General features: G+C 40.0%; 1 protein-coding gene across 1 annotated transcript; it reads right to left on the reverse strand.

The window, feature by feature from the left end:
* stum (stum, mechanosensory transduction mediator homolog) lies at nt 1-16,456 on the reverse strand. The gene is made up of 3 exons (XM_084953954.1): nt 15,513-16,456; nt 1,903-5,107; nt 1-129 (listed from the first exon to the last, which is right to left on the reverse strand). Exons 1-2 carry the CDS (start codon nt 15,721-15,723, stop codon nt 4,917-4,919), a joined length of 402 nt encoding a protein of 133 aa, XP_084810080.1. The 5' UTR covers nt 15,724-16,456; the 3' UTR covers nt 1-129; nt 1,903-4,916.

A 16,456-nucleotide genomic window follows, 5' to 3' on the forward strand; every position in this document is an offset into this window, starting at 1 on the left:
TCAAGGTCATTACTAATGAAAAAGTCACCTTTGGAGAGGTCAAAGAGGTCAAGCTGTCCGTGCGACCCACCAGCTAGCATGAGAGCGGCTTCCCTCACACATCCTGAGGAATGCCCTGGTCTCTGCAGCCTGAGGAGGGAGGGAACACAAGGCTCTCTATCATTTGGTGTCCCTGCTATCATTTTTTAAAAGGTTTTTAAATGCCTGCATGCGATTACAAATCATTCATTTTGAACTGTTGACAGCAGTCATGATTTTACTCTTCATTTCATTCAATTTGGCAAAATTGAAAGCGGAACTTGGCAGGACCCTGGTGGGGACTACCACGAGGCACGAGGGGCAAAACTAGGCTGCTTTGAATCCTGTTGTTGTTGGAGATACTTTTGCACAGCTGTTTCTGCATCTTTTTGCCATCACAGGTGGAGGTGAGCTGAACATGCTGGGCTTGGAGATAATAAAGCGCAAATAAGAGTCAATAGAAACGAGAACAGAGCTTTGGCAACAAGATAATGGCATGTGCCTATACTGCACAAGCAAGTTTAATACAGTTAAGCAAATGTGCTGTGTTTATGCAGCACACTACTTCCAAATAGACCTATCACAGAGGTTGGCAAGGTGCATAGTGTAGTTTGCAGTGTTTTAGGTCTGCCGCACATTTAACCCAGAACTATAAACCAAGCATTATCTCTGCAGGGAGGGAGGAAAGGCAATGCTTATTTCCCCCATAGGAAAAAGCTCCAAATCTCCCCCAAAACCTACAGGATAATGCCATGGAGGAAGATGTTGAAACACTGTAAGCAGCAGCAGCAGCAGTGATGGCAGCAGCTTAACTCCTGGAAGAGTCTATGTATGCCCATACCCCCTGCATTAGAATAAGTACTGGCAGATTAGGTGCAGTACTGTGATTACGCGGTGTGTTGGATATATGTTAAAGTGGGAGGAGGGAGTCATGTGAGTGGAGCAGCAGACTTGGGTTTGTCTAACAGAACAAGCATACAGACTTTGTTTAATGTTGTTATCCATGACAAATAACTCAGAATCCACCAGTTGCCTGGAGTGTGCTTGTTCTAAATGTGTCTAACATTGCTTCATCCCACAGTCCAAAGACATGCATGTTAGCTTAAATCAGTGGTGTCCAAACCCAGGCCTCGAGGGGCGGTGTCCTGCAGGTTTTAGACGTGTCCTTGATCCATCACAGCTGATTTAAATGGCTAACTGACCTCCTCAGCATGTCTTGTAGTTCTCCAGAGGCCTGGTAATGAACTAATCATTTGATTCAGGTGTGTTTACCCAGGGTGAGATCTAAAACCTGCAGGACACTGCCCCTCGAGGCCTGGAGTTGGACAAGCCTGGCTTAAATGGTGTTTCTAAATGGGTAGGCATGGTTATCCAGGGATTTTCCTCGTCCTTCCAGCCTCCTTACCCTGAAGATGGAATGAGAACTGAGCATTCTTGCGGAGCTCTTTAATCACACACACCATGGGTAAACTCAGCTCAGTTAGTAAAGCCGTCACTAAGCTTTTAGTCATATTACATGGTGCGATACCATAGTTTCGAATCAGGTATGTCAGATTAAACATGGCTGGATTTGTATGAACATTTACTGAGCTTAGCAGACCAGGCTCCATGACAGCTCAGTCCACTGATGAGCAGGACGGTGTCACACAAATAGAAAGCAGTGAGTTGCCAAACTCTTGCTGCCAAGATTGTGAGAACGTTCCGATTTGTGTTGAAGTCCTTTAAGGGTAACTGTTTGTTTCTGGCTTACAATAACTGTGTTAAATTTAGAAAAAAAAAGCTCGCTGTTCGCTATTTCTTTGACTTGCTTCTACATCCTCCGCAGTTTTATTAACTCAGTGGGGGACTGTTGGTTGTAAAAGAAGGGAAAAAAGAGACACCTACCATCAGAAACTTTCGTGAAGGAGCAGCGTAGAGGGGGAGAAAAGAGACAAGAGACGGTTAGTGGGAACACATTTCACTGTTTTTAAGGTGATGTGTGAAGCTGACAGCACTGATGTAGTTCAAAGAAAACAGTTCAGTATGAACTATGAAACTCTTTTGAGCTACAAATAAACGCAGCAGTTTTGGAGGTAACGTAAACATCCTCACTGTTGAAACAAAATGAGTTTTTATCTTAGTTTAAAAGTTATTGTTTAACAGAATAATCAGTTATTTATCATCTCATATTTATTAAATATTATAATCAGTATTTTTTTGTATATTGTCAGCAACCATCACTCCTGTGTTCCAGAGGGTCATTGTGTTATCAAAGGGGTGGTGCTAATGGGGACTTTATAAAGGACTTTTAGTCCTTGTGCAGCAGAAGACCACATCGGCTGTCATTTCTGTCAGGTAAGAACAGAAAACTGAGACTATGGTTCACACTGGTTTGCCAAAATTGGACAACGGAAGATTTGAAAAACGTTGCCCGGTCTGATGAGTTTCAGTTTCAGATGGTCAGGTCAGAATTTGGCATGAAATTTCTCAGCTCTCAATACCATAAATCTGCATCAACCGTGTGATGCTATCATTTCAACATGGACCAAACTCTCCGAGGGTTGTTTCCAGCATGTTGTTGAATCTGCCATTATTAAGAATTAAAGCATTTCTGAAGGCAGAGCGAGATGTAGCTGGTCAGCGTTTGTTTGCAGTCGTTATCTGGAGCAGCTTTCATCTGTTGGGATGAGCAACAGTTTTCTGCTGTGCTAGTATCTTACAAGCAAACAAACCTCGGTCTTTTAACACGAAAAACTTGTTTTCGAGAGCACTCTGAGCCCGTGAAACACTGGAGCAGTGGTGGCTGACAATGATCATCTGTATGCTTAAGTAGATATTCCAGTAATAACCATAAATCATTTGTCACTTGCAACATTTCAAATTAATTCAAAGTTTGTCTGTTTTTTTTTTTTTACTTATTTTTCTTTAAAAGCAAGGACATTTGGAAGTGACCTCAAACATCTGAGTGGCAGGGTACATTACATGATCAAATGAACACATTTACAGTAACACGACCCTCATCCACTGGATCGATGGGATGAGAGATGGAGACGGGAACCAGTGAAAACCAAAAACTGAAGAAGAAACTGAGGCGGCGAGGAAGACTGGGGAGCGGGCAGCGAGTGGGAGGAATTATGTGAGAGTGAGCAGGAAGGAGAGGAAGAGAGGAAGCAAGGATATGAGAAGATCAAACAGGAACAATCACTGGATGGAGAAAAAAGGCAGATGGAAGGCGATCAGTGGGAGGGAGATAACACCACGATCATTAGATAGATGAGAAAAAAAAGAAGAGGGCGGCAGCCATGTATGTGGAGGTGGAGTTATGAAGAGAGAGAAAACTGATCATATACAGCACAGGCTCATTAGAGGGAGAGAGGGAGGAAGCTCACACAGAGACCACATTTTCAGAGGTATTAAATGCATAGAGGAAGAAAGCTGAATCAGCCCATATGAGCATGAACTCTCAAAGCTACCGCGTATTGTGGTAATGAATAACTGAATAACAACTGATCTTCTAAATAAACAGCCGGCATTATTTCAGTCCAACTGGGAAACAGTCATCTTATGCAAACCCGAATATTCAACATGCTACCAGAGAATGATTTTTACAGTAACAGTTGCAGAAGATGTGTGCCCAGAGGCCTGAAAAACAGCGGGGATCAGTGAACAAAAACACACCGGGGGGGCCGCTCACTCCCACACAAACACGCACGTTCTCGCAGGCGTGTGCGAATCAATACACTCTGGTGGCGCAGGCAGGCAGCAATTAGGCTACCTCACATAAGGACACTTACAGGGCTGTGGATAATTCAAAGGCTGCACTGAGACAATGGTGACTCTTGTGCGTGTGTGTGTGTGTGTGTGTGTGTGTGCACTTGTTCATGCATCAGTGCCTAAGGAGAGGCTGAGTTCCTGACAGAGAGGGTGGTAAAATTACCCAACCTTTTCATGTCTGTTCTCTGCATCTTTCTTTCTTTCATGTTTCTGCACGATTAATGTAAAATCCTTTGAACAACTTTGTAATCCAGAGCCACTGATTGCATCCCTTTGCAACACAGGCCTTGAAGGATAATGCTGCTATTATCCTGCTTTATTTTATTTTACTTATTTTTTTTTTCACCAATAAAAACCACAGAAAAGACCCAAACCAGCAACAAATCTCACCGAGCGCCCTGGTTTCCAGCTGATCATACAATTCTTTAAAAATGGGTCGTAATTATGTTGTTTCATTTTTCGGCTCTGCCACGTCTTGAGGATGCAATATTTAGCTTTGATATTTTCTAAGTGAAATCAAATAAGTTCTGCTTTAACAGCAGCAGGTCAGTGTTAAATAACTGAAGATAATTTACTGGAGGGCATTTAGTGCAAACAGAGTAATTTTTGGAGAACATGGGAGGGCTTTGGCTGCCGTCAGTAATGGCTGGTTTGGGCCAGACCGGTGAAACTCCCCTTTCTGTCAGTGTAAATAAATTTACTACACATTTAACCCATGAAATAACTCAATATAAGGAAAAGAAGTGTAATTTCAACAGTACGTCTGAGTTTTTTGACATGATAAAGAAATGTTTCGGTATTAAATGAAAGAAATCTGTGCTTAAATGGTAAGAACAAAATCTGTTAAATTACAGAAAAAAGTTCCAGTAGCTCATTGCCCAGATTGTCCTGTAATTTTAAACAAAAGTTTCTGTTAATCCACAGATTATCCACAGAAAAAAACACTTATGAAGATGCAGTTAAAACAGCTCAAAATTTATGCTAATTTATTTGAACCATTCAGAGGGCCAGATTGGACTCTTTACTGGTCCAATTCTGGTCCCCGGACCTTATGTTTTGCTTGCTGAAACTAACTTTAAAAGTGAATGTGACACAGGTGGACAAAAGAAAGCAACAGGGAAGATAAACGCAGACACTAGTAGCTGCTACTGACTTGCCAGGATGACCATGTCCATTCCCCAGAAGATGCTCATGATCCATCCGACCATGATAACAGCTGTGAGGATCTGAATCAGGGCTGCTGCTACGTTGAGCCAGAATACACAGCAAACACCTCGCTCTGAGATCAGCTCACTGCGAGCGCCGCACAGCACTGTGAACGCTGAGATGAAGGTGCCTGTGGGAAAAACACCACAAGTCATACTGTTACCAAAAACAATCCAAGAAGTTATTGTTTTAACAGTTCTGATGTACTTTGCTATCAAATATCTCTGTGATGTTTATAGTCCGGCATGATAAAAACCTTTGAGGAGTTTTCCATTCTGGTTAATCTCCAGCGAGACCAAAACAGACTCCGGATGAAATGAACCAGAAAGGGTTTTTTTATTGTTTCAAATAGAAACATCACACAGGTAAATTGCACTTACACAACTTAGTGCTTTGAGACAAATGCGGATATATTGAATACAATAAGCCTTCAACAAAATCATGTGGAGTAATTTGTAGACAGCTATTCAGGGCATGAGTACACTTAAAGGACCTTAAATGTACATGAATGTGCAAAAGTCTTGAGTCACCCCTAATTTTTTAACATTTTGGTTCTGAAGAGCCAGATTTTTTGTTACTTTTTAAGGGGTCTCAAGCAATAGTTCTCCAGACTTTCTGAAGGTCTTTCAAAGATTTTCTTTGGACATTGGCTGCTTTTCCACTCATTTTCAGGAAAGTCCTGAACAATCTATGCAAGAATGCCAAAACATGACACAATTGGACAGATATAAAATAGTTAATTCTGTACCAACAAGCTGATTCCCAAAGAATCAGAACTTTTCTCAGTGGAAGGCTAGCTCTCAAGAAGCTAACCTAAAGAAGGAAAACTGGAAGTATCAGTCATGGACTGACCTCCCCAGAACCCGGACCTCAACATTAGTGTGATCATCCAGGAAAACAGCTTTGAATGTCCTTCAAGAAGCCTGGAGAATTATTCCTGAAGACTTCTTAAAGAAATTACATGAAAGCTTGTCTAAGAGACTTCAGGTTGTGTTGAAGGTCGTTAGATCTGTACAAATGAGGGGTGATATAAGACTTTTGCGCAGTACTGTATTTACAAAATGTTATGCTAATAAATCAAAGAATTACAGTCTGCTACAGTAGTGAACCAGAACAACTCTCTTTATTGGTTTGAAACACACAGTCATGGTCACGGACAGTAAATGCTGCATTTCCTCTCAGCACTGCATCTGTACTTAATCCCTGAAGAGAGATAAGAAAGATTTTCTGTGACTGCAGCTGTCAGTCAGCTGTCAGTCATGACATTACTCCCCGCTGTACTGCATCAGGTCCAATATGAACAAAAGAAGAAACTTATAAGCCTTGAACTTAAATCAGTGTCATAAGAAACACTTAAAATGTGAAAAATCATCTTTTTGTTTTAGTTTCAGGACCCTTGTCCCATCCCAATTAAGAAAGCAAAATCACCGTAAACAATGATTTTGTAAAGCCGGTTTGGGTTTGTTTTTTTTCTTTGTTTTTTTTTAATTCAAGTACAACAATAGTTGTTATCTTAATATTTATTCAAACTTTCAGAAATGACAAGTGGCAGATTACTGTTAACAAAAGAAATTTGACTCACTGCTACTGTGTAGCAGTAGCAGTGAGTCAAATGATGGAGCTTAAATGTGCAGTCACCCCCTCAAAGGCCCATTCTGGGCTAAGAAAAACCAGCACTTCGTTTTATGCGTTCAGTTTTGTTTTTTTATTATTATTATAGGAGCAGTTGAGAGCTGCCCAATTTCTAAGATGTCAAAAGCACTAATAGTATTAATATAACGTAGTAAAAGTAGTAAAACACTTATTAAAACAGATTTATTTACTTGTTTACTCTCAGTACTTCGTCAGATCTCTGTATACAGTAAAGATGTGCATGGAAATAACAGCAGCTGTATAAGGTGATACAACCAGTCACACCTGGAGAGCAAAATATTTCTCTCTGCCATAACTGAAGCTAGACTAAAGAAGCTGTTCTCTATGTTTTGTTTTGGGGTGTTTTTTCTGTGTCTAAGAGAGAGAGTCAGTACTTAAGGTTTTCCCGGTGGCAGGTACCTGGCCATTGCAGCAATGTGTCTATGCCCTGGAGAAAAAGCACATATACTGGCTGTTTGTAATAGAGCTGAAACAGGATTATCTCAATGTTCAACTCTTATCTGTCTGCATTAAGTCCAGTCGCACTCCTTATCCTGCTATCTGAAAGCCTGGAGACCATCCCCTGCACAGTAAATGCTCTGTGTGAAACTGTATGCACGAGTTTGAGCATCCACGTATACAACTTCTGGGTCCACTTTTTCAATGAGTGCATAAAAACTAAAATCAAAAAATAAACCTATAAACAGAAGACAAATTCCATTCTTGTGACATTTGCAGAATATAAATGCTCAGATTAAATCATTATGCAGACTTGTGGATTTCAGACCCACAGTGTTTAAAGTAAAGATGCTGCAGATGTCATATTTTAATTAGGTCATATTTACTCACAAGTTCTTGTTGAGCTTAAAATAGCTCTTATGTGTCTGAATATGTGATAGTATAGTATTTTCTCAAAGTCACAACATCAAAGAGCCTTTTTAAGACCTAAAAAAGCCTAAATTGTTCAGACAATCAGCTGACGCTCGGGCTTGCTCTCCGCAGGCTTTTTGTAAAGACTAAATACTGTGAATATTGCATGCGACATAAGAAATGCCTGGTGGGCGTTGTGTGCATCATGGCCTTGGCCCTTCCCTTTCTGCCAGCTCCATTTCTTGTCACATTGGTGAAATTCAAATAACACAGCAAGCAGAACAGGTGGGGGGAGGGAGGAGCAGGCTCTGCCAGGCTCTGCCAGGCTGCCGGCTGTGTGTGCTTTTTTTTTCTAAGTGGAAAGGAAAGGCCAGCTCATGTATAAGTTAGTTTCTCACTTTTTTCTCTGTTTCATTTTCTTTTTTTTTTTCTCTCTCTCTCTCTCTGCTTCAAAATTTCCATCCAGTGTCAGTCTCTTTCATTAACTATGCGTTTGGAGACAGTTGTATCGTGGTGAATCTTTCAACAGAAGCACTGCAATAGTATGAGTCTGGATTGTCCGAGCACATCTGATGAATCTGAATGACATAAAATGTAATATTTACTCTCACAAGGCTTATACTTGACTGTCACAGAAAAGTAAGATAAGTAAGTATATACATTGGTGGAAAGGAAGAGATGAACCCTCATCTTTTCTTTGCTCATTTCAAAGCCTCGAGCAGAAAGAGCAACAGCGGGCTAAAATGAGAGTCCATCCAGGACCGACGTGGTCTGATCGGGAGCAGAAATTTTCAGGTCACAGAGGCCACACCCACCAGCAGATGCTCTGGCTGCCTTAGGAGCTGCCCACCTCCAGACATTAGCTGTGATTGACAGCCAGCTGGTAGCTGAATGGTTACGCATCACTTCCGTCAGAGTTTTGGCATGCACAGAAGGATTTTTATGGTCTGTTTAGTTTTACTTCTTCTGCATGACTTCCAACGTCAGCGGTCTCTGTTAGGTACTGTTCACATGTGTCACTTTCACCGGATGCATTATTAGGTACACCTTACTAGTACTAGTTTGGACCCTCTTTTACCTTCAAAACCCCTCAATTCTTCAATACTTAGGTAGGCTGTGGCATTTTCACAGGCTGTCAATCTGTCACCTGTCATCACAGCACAAATCAAGGCTGATCAGACCAAGCAGCCTTCTATTGTTCAGTTGTAGCCTTAGTTTCCTGTTCTTTTCTGACAGGAGTAGTGTGGTCTTCTGCTGCAGTCGCCATCTGTTTCCTGGTTCGACATGTTGTGCATTCAGATGTGCTCTTCTGCATACCTTGGTTGTAACAAGAGTTACTGAGTTACTGTTTACTTCCTAGCTTGAAGCAGTCTTCTCCTCTGACCTCTGGCATCAATAAGGCATTTTTGAGTCATCGCTCACATCCCAACAGAGTAGTACTGCTCACTGGATATTTTTTCTTTTTCGGGCCATTTTCTGTAAGCTCTAGAGATAGTCTCAGTAGATCAGCAGTTTCTTAAATACTCAGCCGAACTGGCACCAACAAACATGCCACATTCCGAATCATTTTAATAAACTTTATTCCCCATTCTGATGCTCACTTTGAACTTTAGCTGATTGTCTTGGTCATGTGATTGGCTGATTAAATATTTGTCTTAACAAGCAGATCCGCTTTTGAAAAAACAAAACAATTTGGAGTATTTGTTTGGCTCAGCACACCAAAACCTACAAGTTCATTCTTCGAAATTAAGAAATATTTGAATCTGAGAAAGCAGGATGATGAAGGATAACTGAATGTAAAACCAAAACAGTCAACTGAAAGATACTAAAATGCTATGAGAACTGCAGAGTTGGGCTCTTCAAATTTGTCAGTGTGTCACTTTGTCAAATATAACAACATTGATTAAATAAGTTTAAATTAAGTCAAATTATTAGGTCAAATTATCATTTTGGCATTAATGATCACTTGCCAAGTGAATATTACCATGAATCCATCTAATAAGAGGATTTTGCATAGGGAAAAAATTATATAACTTTAAATATATTTCCAAAATTATTATATGTTGGATTAATTCTTAGATCATATTAAAACCATCTAAACAGTAAATTGATCAGTGGAGAGCATTTTAGTCAGCATGTAATCAAAGAGCACAGAGCTAACTATAAGGAAAATACTTGCAGCTGGGTAAAACCTGAACAAATATATGTGCTTAACAATATATGTTGAGCTGATGCAATAAAAAAGTCAGAATAAATCTTTCAGTTTTCTGCTACAGAAATCCAACAATCCTCTAGGTGCGAAAAGCTCTTGGCTTCGTTGTATGTCGCATGTGGGATATTGTGAGTACGTACATGCGTGTTTGTGTCTATGTGTGTCAGTAGATATTACCCAGACTAATTACTATAATTACACAGAGAACTCTACAAAGCACCCACTGGTAGTGTGGGAGGTTAATGATGGAGTGTAAGAGTGTCAAGACAGCAAGAGAAGCAGACATAAAGGGAGAGAGAAAACAGGAAGGAAGAGAAAGGACCAGAAAACAACGGAGGATGTGAACTGCAAAGCTGTGTTGATTAGATGAAATGGTACTTGCATACCAACTCAAAGTAACCAGTAATCAGGTGTATCACTTAAGTATCGAGGTACTCCACCTTTAAGGCCAGTCCACCTTAAAGCTGACAGGTGGAAAGGGAAAGCTCTCCCTTTATATAGATGTGAAACTCCTCCTTCCATTGACTGTAGTTTGGAAGTCTTAGATAAAGTTTTGTTGTTGTTGTTGTTTTTTTAAATTAAATATTGAGGGAAAAGAGAGAAAGAAAGATCATCGGGTAGTTCAAATCTAAACAAAAAAAAATGCATTCAGCATTTTCTTGTGAAAAAATGTGCCTTAAAATTACAATTTGTAAAATCTCACCACTCGATCTCAGTAGATTGCAGTCAACTCTCCTGTACTGGGTTTCATGGGTAGCTGGCATACGTATTTGTTTACTCTGAAGGAGGCTGTAAAACTTTGTTGAAGGAGTTTGATACAAGTCAATAACTCACATCACAGTGATATTGAGGTGACCTGCTGAGGATATACTGAACCTCTCTGTCAGTAAGTGCTACAGTTTTTGCCACTATTAGCTGCTCTTATCCTCTTTTACCTGCTGTTAGCCTCTGTTTGCTGCTCTTATCCTCTTTTACCTCTGTTAGGTGCTCTTAGGCTCTTTTATCTTTTGTTAGCCTCCGTTAGCTGATCATAGCCTGTTTTACCTGTTGTTAGCCCCTGTTAGGTGCTCATTGCCTTTGTTTGCTGCTCTTATCCTCTTTTACGTGTTGTTAGCCTCTGTTAATTGTTATTAGCTTATGTTAGCTGCTCTTAGTCTCTTTTACTTGCTCATAGCCTCTGTTAGCTGCTCATAGCTTCTGTTAGCTGTTCTTAGCCTCTTTTATCTGTTGTTAGCTGCTTATTGCCTCTGCTGCTCTTATCCTCTTTTACCTGCAGTTCTTTTACCTGCGGTTCTCTAAAGTAGATAAAACATTGCTAGACCTGAAGAGTTAGCAAACTATCATTTAGTGTAATTAAACTGTTTATCAGAGAGTAAGTGTGCTTTTTATGACACTCAAGCTTAACATTAGCTCTTGGAATGTTAGTTTATAACCAGTGTTAGTGTAACATGACACAAAGAAACATGTTACAGTAATCGCATAATATTTTTCAGTAACACGGTAATGTAATGCATTATTGTGCTAAATTCAATAATCACATTACAGTTACAATTTATGTGGTTACTTATGTTATAAGGGTTCTTCAGTTATCTGCAGGCTGGGTGGATAGAAAGAAAACATATTAAAAAAACATTAATAAAAAAAGTCTAAACAATTAGACACAAATCAATGTATATTTCTGAGTACAATATTCTTTTTCTTTCTATCAAATAACCTCAAAAAATGGTGAACTAGGCTGACTTAATCCCTAACTAAAAGTACCATATATTTATTTATTTTGTAAATAAGAGCAGTTGTGCACTGAACACACTGTTATGTCACCCACGTGTTAGACCAGTGACAACTGATTCATTTTGTGCACTGACTTTTAGATACCACACGATTTTTAAAATAGTTGCTGCTGATTGGGTAACACTTCTAACAAAACCACCAAAGGAAAAACAAACATACCTCATAGACAGTTGCACAGTCTTTCAGTGAAATGTTTTTCAGCCTGCAGCCATTTGCAAAGCATTTTTAGGCTGAACCTGCCCCTGACTTTTAAGGAGTATCACCTCACTGGACATATTGCTTTTGTTACTCAGCGCACCTTTGCCAGTGTTGCTTTTAAACTCAAAAGTCACGGGTTATAACAAAACTATGGATAACATTCCCTCCCTGGCAGAGTAGCTAGCCACCTACTACTAAAGAACTTCAAGCAGCTTTACATGTTTTTGTGTTTGCAGCCAGTAAAGTGTTAGCAAAACAGCATGTCTTTGGCTCAATTGGCTTGCCCTGTGAACACATATTTAACATGAAACTAAGTCAAATATCCAGGTCAGCCTGTGCTTTGTCGCCCTGCTCTCTTCCTTGTCATACATCATTTGAATTTGTTGGAGGATGACACATTCTGTCTTAGCAAATATAAAATCCTCAGTTTAGAGAAAGCTAATGACAACAAGCAGCGTTCTCGGCTCTGGTGACGAGAGAGCATGTAGCTCAGTCCCTCTCCAATTGAATGACCCAAGCTGGCAAGCTAACAATCTCTAGTATCTAAATTAGACCAAGAATGAAAGCCAACCTGAGTGAAACAGCGATTATTAACATGTACCTGTTTTTAAAAAAAACATTCATCACAAACTCCAATTCTTTTGTATTCATCATTTCCTGCAAATATGATGCAACATTCTCTGTTTCTGTTGGTTTTACATGTCAAATTCAATGTATTGAATGTATTCTTTATGTGACAGAATTTAGTTTGAGTGACCACTGAATACAGAATAAAGAATGAGGAAAAGCTGCCAGATGCCAAAAATTGCTAATCGAGGGTTGTTTTTTTTTCTAGTATCAGAAAATGTAATGCAGTTGCAGAAATGGGACTGACAAAAAACCCATACACTACTGGATTATGTTTTAAATTAGTATTTTTAATGAAAACGTGTGCACTATGAGCATTAATCATGCAAATTGCTTTTGCCCAGTGCTGTAGACAAGTGAGACTGAGTGGAGTAAGAGAGGAACACTGCTAATTTTAGTGCAAGTAAACACATGAAAATTCAGACACGAGATATCAACAGAACTCAGTATCGACACACTGCAGTGTCTCTAATATTACATGCAGTCAATCTCACAGGAACACACACACTGAGAGGACTAAGTCATATATTCACTTAGGTGTTTTAAAGCTTCACACTTTCCTCTCCTCTTATGGCAAATATCGTAATGCAACCAGTGACCCGGAGTTTCTTCCACAGTAAGTGTGCGTAATTATTTACAGCTCTTGTATCAGTTTACACCGAAGCTGCTAACAGCTTGTGTGGTACTCGCCTGTAGTTTTTAACTCAGTCTCTGTTACATTGCTGGGATGATATAAGATTCTTGTTCTTAACATGTCAGCAGGCAGAGGCGGGGTTAATGCAAAGTTTAATCACGTAGGCTTGTGAGACAGAGGCTGTTTAAATCCTGAAAGTCGGCACAGAGGTGTAGTCGTTGATGTTAGAGGCTGAGGAAACAAGTCTGGCTAGATTTGAGCCTACTAGTCAATATCCACATGATATGTGAACTACCTACTATACATGAAATGGTTTGACTTTGACACCACTGTTACACAGCTCCGTGCAAAGTTTTTACACTTGATCTGTTTGTGGAGATTAAATAAATGGTATGTAACATGTTAAATATTCAGCTTAAGAAGTACTATTAGACATACTTTGTCACATTTGAAAGACTCAAGGCAGGCCGGCTGCTTTATCTCAATGCTTTTGACTCAAGGACAAGTGTGCCCCAACAATCAGACACAAAGGAGAATCTTTTGTCTTTAAACAAACCTGGAGCGGATCTTTAGGTTTCTGTAGTAATAGTGCCAGAGATGTCATACCAATAATAGTTACTACTGTGCCATGAACATGAATGTCTGGGGGGCTTTGGCTCATGTCCAAATTCAATTACACATTTCTAAATTTTATTTTGTCGTCAGGTTGAATAGATCGAGACGCTCTTTTCGGTCCCAGTCAGTTAGAGCCAAACTACACGCGCACACACACACTGCCATGCATGCATTGTGTTCATTTTAGTCAGGGTTGTCATGGCAACAGCTATTCAATGAAATGTCAATGCATTCAGGCAAACTGACACACATACACGCACACACACGCTGTAAACACACGCTCTTCGATGAAGTGCTGCCGTGCTGCTTTCCGCACATATTAGGGATCAATTTTGTGCTCCTGTCAAGAAAAGGGAAAACAGGTCAGCGGGGGTTTGCTGACCCTGTTGTAATGTTTGTGGCAGTCTCGAGGAGTCAACAATTCAACACTTAAAGAAAGGTGGCAGCAAACAGACTCCTGAATGTGAGTCAAAAGGGAGGAAAATAGGAATGAATGTGAGAAAATAGTTGGGATTTGAAGGCTATTTTTAGATGGAAGTATAACAAATAAACACGGCGAGAGTAGGGAGGAGTATGAATCCCATGAGATATGCCCACTAGATCAGAGGGGGAGGAAATGTGGGGAGGGGGAAGGCTCTCCCTTGGTTATTTGGTGAATTGAGCTCAGGTATGTTCCTTATAACTGGTGTTTTCCGCATGCCACCAAATCTTTTTCCTCATAGTGACTTTCACTTTATTGCTTTCTAAATATTCTACTTTTCCTTGAAATCAGCTCCATGTTATCATTTCTGACATTCTGCTGCGTTTGAATCAAACCACTGAACTGATGAGTAAACAGCTGTGTGTGAATGCCGGGGTGCGGACGCGTGTGACTAAATGTCTTTCAAAGCCTTGTGTAGCAGTATTAATTTGTTGACAGCAGATAAAGTAAGCCGCTCATTATATCTGTGTTTGTGCGTGCGTGTGTATCAGTCTGGCGGCGGTGGTGGGCTTTGTTATGTAGTGGCGATGAGCGTATCTGTGTGTCATTAGCTACCAGATGTTACATAATGTGACAAAGTGGAGGAATTAGATGGAGAAGGCAGAACAGAAGGCAGAAACACCCTTCCATTAGCTAATGAGCTGCAAACCCGGTCGATGTCTGCTTAGAAATACACACACAGCGAGACCACCGGCTTCATCACACACCTGAGAATGTGTGGGTGAACTGTGCACACTTTAAAGTGAGTCAGACTCAGCTCTGCTGCTTTGTTGTCATTTAAATTCATATTTTAGTTTTCTTGTTTTGGGATTTTTTGCTACAGATTTAACTAAATGTGAAATGCCTTTAAATGTATAAAATCCTTTTTTTTAAGTTTCAATATGGATAAATCTACAAGTACTATGCTGTCAGCTCCGGGAGCTTGATTCAGCTCTTTCATACACTTTTGTAGTAAGAAAAAAATAATAATTTCTAAATAACATATTAAAAGAAAAAAAAATGCAATTTGTGTCCATTTTACAAATATGATGATTATTTATGGATTTGTGTATCATGTGATTCCCATAACATGAGCTTTGTATGAAAATGACACATGTTGAGTGTGTCCTCAGTGATGATCTGTCTACCTGCTGTGATGATGTAGCTGCACGGACTTTATTAACACCTGGCAGACTGAGCCCGTGTGCTACTTACTGCAACACAATGTGTGAGTGGGGTCTTATTCTTAACACTTTTCTCACACATTTATAGAAGTAGCCAGGAAAATACAAGCAGGGAGACTATTTTTTTCACTCCTCTGAGTTTTCTGATCTAATTCATGTAGTATTTCTTTTTTCTTTTTGCCTTTACATTTGTACACCTCGTCTTGTGAGTTTGCTGACTGTTTGCACCTGAGCCCCAAACCAAATCAAAAACCAGGTGAAATTAGAGGGAATTAGAAAAGGAAAGAAGAAGAAAGTGTGATTTTATCTTACCAAGTCCAGGTATGAAGGTATTCAGAAAAAGACAGATGACCGCCAAGGGGAAAGGCATAGTGGGAATTGCAGCTCTCAAGGGGCCTTTCTTCTCCCTGACCTCCACCACCACTCCTCCACCTGCTGTAGGGCCCCCGGACATGGCTTTAGTCCCCAGATTATCATCTGTTTTGACACGCCCCTGCTCCGTTCCTCCGTCTTTCTGTGCCATCTCTCTTTTCTCTTTAGATTAAAAGCAGCTTCAGGTGAGTGGGTGAGATTTGTTTCCCCTGGATTAGGGTTTAGATGAGGGCAAAAATAAATGTAAAAAATAGTTGTATCCACAGAGGATTAGCTAAATATTCAGCAGTTCATGTCATCAGCTGGCTCTCCACTCACAGCTTATGACACATTCACTGGCAAATAAACAGGAGCAGCAACAAGCTAGAAATGTGAATTTGTGGCAAAAATGGTTAAACTGTTTATAGAAAAGCAACGCATATTTAATTTTATTTGAGATGAGATATATTTTTAAAGTCAGCTTAACAAATGTTTACACATATCCACGTCTCAGGAGAGCAACTGTCTTCAAGAACATATGAGGGAGATGTAGAGATTCGTCTGAAAAAGTAAATTTAAATCAGGGAAAAAAGTCACAAACAAAGCAGAAGTTTCAAAATCCTGCAACTGTGAGTCCTTAAAAAGCACTGTGTCCATCATCAGAAGTCAGTGACATCGTCTGTTTGTTTCCATACATGTCCAGCATGTCCTTAAGGAAGCCTCCTTAAAATATTTTCAACATCTTCAGTAAAAACCTCAAACTATGTGCTGCAATTTCTTATTTTCTTTCTTTCTCTTTTTTCTTTCTTTTTCTTTCTTTCTTCAGTAAAATCCTGCTAATCCTACACACCTCTCCAAGACAGAGAGCAGACGGCGCACACACCGACCCCCGTTTTTCTACTACG

The sequence above is a fragment of the Perissodus microlepis genome, chromosome 15, assembly GCF_051167445.1.
Source record: "Perissodus microlepis isolate ML-2025 ecotype Zambia chromosome 15, ASM5116744v1, whole genome shotgun sequence".
NCBI classification, from domain to species: Eukaryota; Metazoa; Chordata; class Actinopteri; order Cichliformes; family Cichlidae; genus Perissodus; species Perissodus microlepis.

Bases quoted from the DNA above. Each gene is read 5' to 3' on its own strand.
- stum (XM_084953954.1), bottom strand. From the start codon at position 15,723: ATGGCACAGAAAGACGGAGGAACGGAGCAGGGGCGTGTCAAAACAGAT. The intron at 5,108-15,512 runs GTAAGATAAAAT...TTTTTCCCACAG, and splicing joins TACCTTCATACCTGGACTTG to GCACCTTCATCTCAGCGTTC.